At 42.2% G+C, this 11,179-nt stretch overlaps 1 protein-coding gene across 3 annotated transcripts in view; it reads left to right on the forward strand.

The window, feature by feature from the left end:
* ACSBG2 (acyl-CoA synthetase bubblegum family member 2) overlaps positions 1 to 6,874 on the forward strand; it is a 165,189-nt gene extending 158,315 nt beyond the window's left edge. For all 3 annotated transcript variants that reach the window (XM_075352529.1, XM_075352530.1, XM_075352528.1), the window contains exons 13-15: positions 2,773 to 2,912; positions 4,374 to 4,620; positions 5,384 to 6,874. In XM_075352529.1, the coding sequence (XP_075208644.1) occupies positions 2,773 to 2,912; positions 4,374 to 4,620; positions 5,384 to 5,496 (500 nt within the window). In that variant the 3' untranslated portion in view covers positions 5,497 to 6,874. The remainder of the gene's footprint in view (positions 1 to 2,772; positions 2,913 to 4,373; positions 4,621 to 5,383) is intronic.
* The last annotated feature ends 4,305 nt before the right edge of the window (positions 6,875 to 11,179 follow it).

Consider the following 11,179-nt stretch of genomic DNA (forward strand, 5'->3'; position numbering starts at 1 on the left):
GTTTGTGTGTGTGTGTGTGTGTGTGTGTGTGTGGTTTGTGTGTGTGTGGTTTGTGTGTGGTGTGTGTGTGTGTGTGTGGTTTGTGTGTGGTGTGTGTGTGTGTGTGTGGTTTGTGTGTGTGTGTGTGTGTGTGTGTGTGTGTGTGTGTGTGTGGTTTGTGTGGTTTGTGTGGTTTGTGTGTGTGTGTGTGGTTTGTGTGTGTGTTTTTTTTATTTTGTAAACAAAAATTGCATGTCACTTTGAACCTAAAAAGGACTCATTGTTTTAAATTGGGATATGTAAATTTCCTTGAAAAAATTGCTAAGCTTTTATCCTTTTACAAAATCTGAACAAAATGTTTAAAAATTGATGTGAATGTGAGGTGGACCTATAGAAAATGTTTGCTTTAAATATGTTTAATGACATCATAAACACCTGCAATAGAAACACAGTACATAAAGTCAAGCAGTATGACTAAAAATGTACTTCTATTCATAAAAGATAAAGGAAATTGAAAAGAGGCAGAAGGGGAAAAAAAGTTTAAAGGAGGTGTTGGTCTATACTTAGACTTTTGAATTGGTTATCTAGCCAAGCTAGGAATTACTCAGTTTTCTTTAAGCAAAAACCAGGGGCTCCATGTTCTGAAGAATTGGTCAGTCCTGTCATTGTTCCAGTCGATGAGCTCTTCCATCCTACAAAGGCCCAGCCACTGCCCGAGAGGGCACCTGTGAGGTCTTCCGGTGGCATGGGATATCACAATGGGCTCCTTTTGTAGAAAGATTAGACCTTTCTTTAGAGAACAGTGAGCTTGATATAAAAGAGAACTGAACCTTTTCTGGAGACAAGTGGACTGAATCTTAATACATTTTGTTATATTTATTATAAAGATCATAGCTGACCAGAAGGGAAGCTGAGCTCAGAATGCTGAGGTTGAAAGGGGTAGCTCAGGATCAGGGGTCTGTACCAGCTAGAGGGCATTTTTATAATTTTTCTGTTTACTCTCTGAGAGGTTGAAGGCCAAGAAGATTGGGGTAGATTGTTGTAATTCAGTTTCCCAAGCTATTGTGAACGCTAGTTAATTTCAGTCCCCCTCTCTTAGGCTGTGTGCGCTCTGCACCGCAGCTAAAAGGTGCGCTTCAGAGCGCAGCTGATCAGCTGCGTTCTGAAGCGCATGGTGCCGGCAGATTCGTGCGCTCTGCATGCTGCCTCTCGCTATAGACAGCATGTAAAGCGCATGGAAGAAGTGACATCTCACTACTTAGAACGCAGCGATTCAGGCAGCAGCCGAATCGCTGCGTTCTAATATGCCACGTGCACATGGCTCCTGCACAATCTCCATAGACTGTGCAGGGGATGCAGGACGCATGGAGTTACGCTGCTGTGCAGATCGCAGCGTAACTGCATGAATTACGCACACGTGCACACATAGCCTTAGGAGCAGAAAGTAGAGTAGCGACTCTAAATGGGAAGGAGAATTGTGTACGTGTAGTTTGATAATGTGAAGTCTCTTCAGAGATATGACTGAAAAATTTAAACAAAAATAGTGAGATGGTTGACAATGTAGGAGCCAAGCTCCCTTGGTCTGTCCAGCTGGGGAAGCATCAAGGTGCATAACCACCCCATCCCTTGAGTGAGAACCAGGTTAGAGGGCTAGTTAAGATAGTCCTGGGACTTGAACCGTGAAGTTGATTGGGAAAGGATGGTTTAGTAGGCCTTTGTGAAGAGGTCAGAAATTATAAGGATTGTTAATCATGAACCAAATACCATAAGGGTAATATGTTGGGGGTTTTTTTTTTTTTTTTTTTTTTTTTTGCTTTTGTGAAGGGGTCATCGGAGTAAGAGGGGATTGTGGGAATTTTTTTTTTTTTATTTGTGAGGACTAGTTCAGAATGTCATTATCATTAGTGATATCTTGTAGAATAATGCAATGTCCGGGAATACCATCCCTCCATTGGCCTTAGGTTTAAATAAGCATCTAAAACAAAGTCCAGGTTTAGTGCCCCCATTCAAAGTTGATGAATATAGATTTTAGCTGTATGAAGAAAAGCCTGGGTATGTGGATAGTAGGGATCTTGCATCATATTTAACGCACTTTGGGAGGATGTTTACTTGCAGTGAATGTATTCTCCCAACAAAACAAGGGTAGTGTATTTCAATTTGCAAAGGCTGAATTTCAAAAATATATGTATCTATCTAAACTTTATTCACTTACATAGCGCCATTGATTCCACAATACTTTACTTACCTCAGCAACACTGTTCCCATTGGGGCTCACAATCTAAATTCCCTATAATCCAAATGCACATGTTTAGATAATACTTCCTGCACACTTTTCCCTGTTGGGTTCAAGTTCTCACATGTAATGTAAGAAATGCATATAACTGTCATGGAGTAACATTTTGAAGATTTTAAAAAAAAAAAAATACACAAACGCATGGAAAGTGGCTTGTGAGCATACAAAAAGATGTAGGGCACAAGGAGTGGTGGAAAAAGAGGAGAGATACCAGTAAATACTGAGTAAGGTCCGAATAGCCAGATAGTCTCCTTATTAAGAGGAATGATTAGATGCTATCATACTATAATGTAAAAGTTGCACCCACTAAACATGTTAAGTGCATTTTGAAATTAAAAAAAAACCCAAAAAAACCACCTCACTGGGATGTGTAGAATTCAGTTACATTACGACATAAATTTCCACTTTTTTTTTTTTTTTTTTAAATTGGGTTTAATTTAAACAAAATTGGTCTCTGAAGGATTAAAACACACATGCTAAGATTGTTTGTTCTATTTCAGAGCTCATTATTACAGCGGGTGGTGAAAATATTCCTCCTGTGCCCATTGAGGATGCCATTAAAGAACGCATACCACTAATTAGTAATGTCATGGTAATCGGCGACAAAAGAAAGTATCTTTCCATGCTACTGACCCTGAAGGTAACTTATATACACTTGTGAATTTATTTTTTTTTTGTTTAGGGGTGGGGAGTAGGCGTTGCTCATGATGAAAGTTCAATTGGGCTATGTGCCCACGCTGCGGAAATTTAGCGAAATTTGCGGCGATTTTTTTTTTTTTTTTTTTTTTTTTTTTTCGTGGAAATTCCGCGGATTTTTCAAAAATCCGCAGTACAGAGTCCCCAGCCATTTCTATGGCATTTGGGGAGGGCTGTGCCCATGCTGGTTTTTTTTTTGTTTTTTTTTCCCGCAGCGGAAATAATGCGAATTTCCCTGCGGAAAAATCTGCAGCATGTGAATTATTCCTGCGGATTTCTCCACCGCGTCCTATACTTACCTGCCTTGATAGGTGCAGACTGGAGCATAGTGAAGCCAGAAGCAGGAGGTGGGCGGGGCCTGCATGCGCTCCGGTCATGTGACAGCCGGAGCTAGTTCAGGCCCGCCCACCTTCTCCGGCAATGTGCAGGCAGACACGGCCGGACAGTGAAGTGCTGCGTGATGGAGGGAAGTATGAACTTGTTCTGCATTGAGGATGCAGTGCCAAAGCCATGGTACTGTATCCTCAATGCAGAATGCCCGAACCATATCCGCAGCACATTCCGCAGAATAACCGCAGCATGTAAACAGACAAATTTGTGCTGCGGTTTTCTGCGAGCTCCTGCGGATATAACCGCAGGACACTGTCCCCGTGGGCACATAGCCTTATTCATGTGTAGGTGCTATCCAGCCTTTAAGCCAGTTAATAAGGATACTTCTCCCAATCTTTTGCAGCCACCTCTCACTTGTGCACTTCTGTTTTTCCTTTCTCCTTTTTTTGTGCTCTTTAACCAAAACCAGAACAGTCACATTGTTTACTAATCGACCACTTAGTAAAGGATGCATCAATGGTAGGTTAGTGCAAAGCACAAGATCTCTCAATGAGGGGTGAGTGGGCACATGCTGTGGGATCCCTCGCTGCATACCGGGTTTCCATAACCTGGAGTTTCAGACCAAACTTTTTCTAGAAGATGGGTCAATCATGCTAGTGTTTCATACAAGTGTCCTTGTCTGTTGCTGATCACTGTTTTCTTAAAGATCTGTCATCACTTTGACAACCAGTTATTTCAGCGTTTAAGCCATTTTTTACATGTTACTGTAGTATGGGTGTGTTTTCGCTCCCTATTTTGCAGATATACCGGGCCCCATTCAATATGTGATGTGTATAAAACGTCAGTCATGATGATGAATTTGTTGCATCTTACTGCAGTGCACCGCTCACGAAGAGTTGTGCGTCCTAATAAACTTTGTTCATGCTTCACCTGCTGGGCACCACTGCCAGAGAGGTTAATCTTGTCAGGCATTATTCTGCTAATGTGCTTTTTGCCTATTTTTTTTTTAATCGCAAATGTTTTTTCTTTTTTTTTCTTTTTTTTTTTTTTTTTCTTTTACCATTCTCTCAAACAGTGTAATGTAAACTTTGACTCTGGAGAGCCAGAAGATGAACTCACCACTGAAGCGCTAGACTTTTGCCAGAAAATTGGTAGTAAAGCTATCAAAGTCTCTGATATAGTTGGACACAAAGACAAGCTGGTGTATGCTGCTATTCAGGAGGGCGTAAACTCAGTGAATGACCAGTCCACATCTAATGCACAAAAGGTTCAAAAGTGGATCATTCTCGACAGGGATTTTTCTGTTGCTGGAGGGGAATTAGGTAGGTATTAACTTGAAACATAGATAAAGCCTCTTTATCAGTAGTTGACTTTTTACATTTTTTTTATTTTATTTTTTGTTTGAGTCCCGTTTAAGTCAGCATGTGACTGCTTGTATGCAAAACAAATGTTTGTGGTCACAGGCACTTACTGCAGACTTGAACCCCAAGCCTGGACAACCCCTTGAAGTGGCGTCAAACTAGACATGCATCGTGCAAGATTAGAACTAGAAGAGTTGCACTATAGACGATTGCAATGTAGCATTGCCTAAGTTGCAGTATAGGTGAATGTTGTCTCTTTGGAATGATGGGGAGTGTGGCTGTTACGCTCCAGCTGGTGTCCATTTTAGGCTTGGCGTGTTGTGGTGCAGTACTTGCAATGCAACCACATTCACATAATTAGTTGCAGTGTAGAAGCCTCACTCGTGGCTGTGCTGCATCAGATCAGTGTATCACAGCCTAAAGACCACCAATAAGGAAGGTCTGTTTGGAGATCTCGTGAGCCTATCTTGTCGGATTTCCAGCAACCAATCCTTTATTTTGTGGGAGCTAGGTTGAGGCCATAGGGGTTTGGCAATGTATCGATCATAGATGGCTGTCAGCTGAGTGCGCCGGTGTTCTCTAATTTGTATTAGTGAGGGGGCGCTTTACTCCGTTCATGAATATTGGTTGCACTTTATTGGTAGAACTTTTTATTGCTTAGCAATACATTAACCTATGTTTTTGTTTTTTGTTTTTTTTTTGTTTTTTTTTCTTTATGCTTCAGGTCCCACCATGAAACTGAAGCGACCGGTAGTTTCCAAAATGTACAAAGACCAAATAGACAACTTTTATCTGGATGCTGTGACGCCAACGGATAATGTCATCTCAGCAAAGTAGTGGGGGGTTTAGTTTAGTGTAACCATAATCTGTTTTTTGACTTGTGTTTTTTTTTCTGTTATGTGAATTCTACATTCTTAGTGACTGTTCAGTGGAGACCAAAACAAAAAAAAAAAGGTTTGGAAGGACAGAACCTGTCTTGCATAAGTGCCTCCCAAGTGCTGCTGAGAACCTCCCTGAATCACATTAGTCTTCTGGCCAGGCAGTGATTGTAATCCTATTATCACCATACATTTTTATAACCTCTCCGGGATAGTGTCGGGTATGCATAAAGCCTGTGAGGCCTGTGATTATGAAGGATATGAGCCAGCAGTAGTGCTGCGCTGAATGCAAACACATTGGATTCTGATGTGCACCAAAATGCCGCGTATATTATGGGAATGCGGGACATGAGGGTTGAATGTCTTACTGTTCCAAGGTTGATGTATAAATGAAGTAATTTATTTACCTCCCCCCCCCCCCCCCCTCCATGTTTTTGTATGTTTATTTTGACTACTGTGAAACAAAATAATTACTGAATCTTTGTATAATTTCATGTTTGCTCTGAGGTGTTCATGGTGTGTTCTTTTGTTCCCCCACCCCTCAATCTGTATGGCAGTGGTCTCCAACCTGTGACTTCCCAGCTCCTGCACACTATACAGTCAGGACATGCTGGGTTTTGTAGTTTGCAGCAGCTGGAGAGCCATGTGATGGAGACCCCTGCTCTGTGCTGACACTTAAGTGACTGTTGCCCACTATTGTTTTTAAATGTAAGGCTTTGAAGACTATAGTGGAAGATCTGCAGCTACGTATTCAATGCATAACACTTTTATATTTAATAAATTCATGAGGAGAGCTCCCTTCTCATGTCTCACACTGCAGTTATTGCACAACTTGTTTAAAGAGGTATTCACATCGTTCGTCTATGAAATACATACAGGTAATGCCATTAATGTGTAGTAGATGCAGGTCCCAATAATGGAACATGCACATTCATTTGAATGTAGAACACAGCCACTTCCCCACTGACAGCAGCATGTGATGAGGACCTGTTCTCAACTTGGATGTTTTGCTTATCCTGTGTATATGCCATAAATCGAAATTAGAGTACCTTATTTGCTCTGGTGGTGGTGGCTGGATACATAGTCTGCACTATATATGCACTAGCAAAGAACGAAGCTGTAGCAGAATTACTGATCAGATCGAAGGATCTTTGGAGGGAGATGCCATTCAATTATGTGTGTTGTATTTTTTAAGCATATATTTATTGATAACTGATGCACTAGTCACACAGTATGACGCTCTGTGACCAGCTTAGGACAGGTATGCAATACTGGTGTTTTCAACCTTGGAACTTTAATTGTACTTATTTACTGAATAAATATCTGCTTTACATAAACAGCCTCCTGTCTGATTGCCTTACTCTAAATTTGCGTAGATATGCCATTATGAACCAGTGTTAACTGCCTGACAGCCTCGCCTTTTTTTTATTTTTTTATTTTATTTAATGTTCCATTGCTAGAACGCTTATGGCGCCTATGGTGCTGAAAACCCATGTTCATTACCACATTTCGCATTAGCAAAAAAATAAAAATTCATTCGTCATGCAGTTGGAGAAAAAAAAAACATGTAAACTCTGCATGAATTTTCAAGCATTTAATAATCCTCAAATGTCCAAATAATTTTGATGCAAGTAAATACCCTACAATTTGCAAAATATGGCCAATTGAAGTTTCTACTTGCCACTTCCTCAACCCACCTTTTTATGACTTTTCATTTGATTCCTTTAATGAAGAGCATGTCAAAGGAACATTTAATGATGTCTGCAAGAGGGAGTGACACAATTTTCCTCCCTCCCCTTCCTCTGAAACAGAACGTCCTCAATGTCTGCTCAGAGGCTGACTGTTTCTTCAACTGAACATGTCTGTTTATTCCGAGGCATATTTTTTTTTTTTTTAATTCTTTATAGAACAGACCCGCACATAACAGAAAGCCGTCAACTGAAAGACATTTGTGCAGACTTTGAGAGCAGACAACATTATACATAAAATCCTTCAAACCGTCCCTCTCAATCCATAGTGCGAGTCTGTTAATTTTCAAAATTTAATGTAAGTAGGGAAAAGAGTGCCTTAAACAGGCAGAATAACAATAGAAATACAGACTTCCTGCAACAGGGGAGGGGACCACAAGTGAAAAAGAAAGGAGTATGAGAGGGAGACAGGAAAGGGAAGAGGGGTGGGGGAAGATTGTCTGGGAGAGAAGTTACTGCCTCCAGGGGACCCAACCCTCCTATGAATCACAGCAGGTGATCATAGTCATTAGAAACTAGGGGAACCAAGTTCTGTAGGAGTGCTCATACCTGTCAAGCAGTGAGGTAATTTCCTCAATTTGTAGAAGATCACTGACCCTGGAGGCCCAAAGAGCCAAGGTAGGAGGGGCACCCACCTTTCACCTTAAGGGGAAGCACGACCTAGTCGCCATCACCAAAAAATGCAGGAGCGAATGTTTATATGAGGAGACCGAAGTCTCCGTCAGTTGTAGCAAGAACAACTCCGAGCCCAAAGCCTGGGTTGTTCCCGTCACATCTCTGATTACCTCTCCCACCCTGGCCCCGGAGAGCCGGACACGACCAGAAGATGTGTACAAACTCCCCTCTGCTGTCCTGCACCTCCAACAGTGAGGATCCACTCCAGGAAACATCTTGTGCAATCTGGATGGGACGCTGTACCACCTCACAAAGTTTTAAAATTAGATTCCTGAAGTCTGGAGCTTCTCGAGGTTTTATGTGCTAACAGCAATTTATTCCTTTTGTGAACACCGTCAGGGAGAGTCCCAGGTCAATTCCGATGCATGTTATTTAGAACTTCTAGTTGTCAAGGTTTCCTCCTATATAATGCATTGTAGGCATAGTGATCCTTAATGATTGTCTAGTATTACCTTTACCAGGCATTCAGGGAAAAACCACTTCACCACTGAGCCTGGTGTTCACCTTTCTGACAAGGCCAAATTTTATTTATATTTTTCTTCCAGGATCACATTTGAAGTGACTGAGGCCAATGTGACAGAAAATACCCAAGAGTGACACCATTCTAAAATCTGCCCTCAAAATTGCTCAAAACCATATCCAGTAAGTTTATTCTTCAGGTGCTTCACAGGAAGTAAAGCAATGTGGAAGGAAAAAAATTAATCCTTTTCCCCCGAAAATTGTTCCTTTTTTAGCCTCAATTTTTCATTTTCACACTGGTAATTGGAGAAAATGGCCTATACAGTTTGTTGTGCAATTTCTCCTGAGTTCACCACAGTGATACCCTATATATGGTGGAAAAACTACGGTTTTAGTATACGGCTGGGCTTAGAAGGGAAGTGCACCATGTTGACTTTTGGAACGCCAAATTGGCTGAAATTCTATAGAAGATGTCATGTTGCGTTTGGAGAGCCCCTTTGTGACTAAACAGTGGAAACACCCCACAAGTGACCCAATTTTGGAAACTGCACTGCAAAGAATTTATCTAGAGGTGTCGTGAGCACTTTGAACCCCCAGGTGCTTCACAGAATTGTTAGATTGAGCCTTAAATAAAAAATAAAAAATGCTGTGCATTACAATACATTGTCGTTGTAAGACATTGACAGAAGCCTCTCAGACCATCTTTTGTCTGCATTTACACTGGAAAGGAGGTAGTTGCCATTCAAAGTAACAGCAGTACCACTTGAATCTGGGATTGGCTGCTGTCTGTGGTAGCTTCAGTAGCCAGTCACTGGTGAAATCTGTGATGTTATACTGCCGAAGCTACCGGAGCACATCAGTGAATTACATTTCCAGTGGTCCTGCTGCACAAAAAATTGCAGCTTCAAAGTAGTGTACGGCTGGTGTAAACATTGAATTCAGGCCTGAGTCTTTTCACAAAACCTATATATTGATCTGTTGTGCGCTATAACATGATGTTGGCAGATGGCACTTCTAAACCCTGGCTGAGTGTTGCTGTGTTTGGCACAAAGATTAGTGAAGGCCATGGCCCATCACCTCTAGTGATGGCTTATTCCCTTTTAGGTGTTTAAGCACCTGATGCACATCTCCCCTATAAATTAGAGGAGATTAGACTGTGCATGTGTTTTGGGTGGTTTTTTGTTTTGTTTCCTCTCAAAGGTTGAAGAGCCGGAACAATTACTTTTTTTTTCTTATCTATTAATGCAGAGTTACCTTTTTAGTAATCCATTAGTTTTTTAAAGTGGAATGGTTTGTACTGGTACCAGATACTGCTGGGTTTTGTTTTTACAGCATTCATTTTCTGGAAAGTACTTAGTCCTGATTTAGGTAGGGACTTGAACCTGCAACTGTCCAATCGCTTATCTATTGCAATGCCACACTATTGCAGTACATGGTTAAAATCAATATCCTGAGTAGCACAGATTGTGGCTCAGCTTCATAGGAGTACCAGTATGGCATACAGCAGGCACCTACAGCAGGTAATGGTGATCCAGTCAGCCCTCAACAATCACACTCAAATTGACAATGTTGTTTAAAGGGAACCTGTCGCCACTTTTTTGGCTATAAGCTGTGGCCACCACCACCGGGCTCTTATAATACAGCATTCTAACATGCAGTATATAAGATCTCAGGCCGCTGTGAGAACAAACACTTTATAATACTTGCCTAACTGTCGTGCGGTTGGCCATATGGGCGTCTCCGTTCAGCCATCTTCGTCCTGCTTCTCTAGCCATGGTGCATGACTCGTCCGACGTCATACACACCGGCATTCAGGTCCTGAGCAGGCGCACTTTAATCTGCCCTGAGCAGGGCAGATCAAAATATTGTAGTGCGCCTGCGCAGGATCGGTGAGTGTGTATGACGTAGGAAGCGTCATGCAACGCGGCTTCAGAAAGTGGACAAAGATGGCCGAAAGAAGGCCCCGGTGAACGGAGACATCCATATGGCGCACCGCATGACTGTTAGGCAAGTATTATAAAGTTTGTTCTCACAGCAGCCTGGGCTCTTATATACAGCATTCTAAGGCTATGTGTGTACGTTGCGTACGGTCACTGCAGAAATTTCTGCAGCGATCTGAAGAGCACACGTGCGCTTCAAATCGCTGCAGAAAATGTTCGTAGTGGAAAAAACGATTCCATGCGCTCTGAGTGCAGCCCCTCCCATAGACAGAGCAGGAGCTGCAGGCAAAGCGCACGGAAGAAGTGACATGTCACTACTTAGAACGCGCGCTTCAGGCAGCAGCCGAAGTGCTGCGCTCTAAGACGCCACGTGCGCCCGGCTCCTGCATAATGTTCATAGATTATGCAGGGGACGCAGGACGCATGGTTACGCTGCGCTACAAAGCGCAGCGTAACTGCATGTAATTACGCAACGTGCGCACATAGCCTTACATGCTGTATATAAGAGCCCACTGGTGGTGGCCGCAGCTTATAGGCCAAAAAAGTGGTGACAGGCTCCCTTTAAATGGTTGGCAGCAATTTGCCCTCTTTCTATCTGCTGCTGTTTAGATGCAGATGCCTGCTAATACCAAGCCATGTCCCATCTAGAACTGGCAGTCTTTGCCCACTTTTCCTTGCAAACGCTCCAACTCTGTCAGGTTGTGCGATCATCGCTTGTGTACAGCCCTCTTCATGTAAACCCACAGATTCTTCAATTGAAATCCTGGTCTGGGCTTTGACTTTACCAGAAGATCACAGTTTTGGAAGGCAAAGCCAGTCT

The sequence above is a fragment of the Anomaloglossus baeobatrachus genome, chromosome 1 (assembly GCF_048569485.1).
Source record: "Anomaloglossus baeobatrachus isolate aAnoBae1 chromosome 1, aAnoBae1.hap1, whole genome shotgun sequence".
Lineage (NCBI taxonomy): Eukaryota > Metazoa > Chordata > Amphibia > Anura > Aromobatidae > Anomaloglossus > Anomaloglossus baeobatrachus.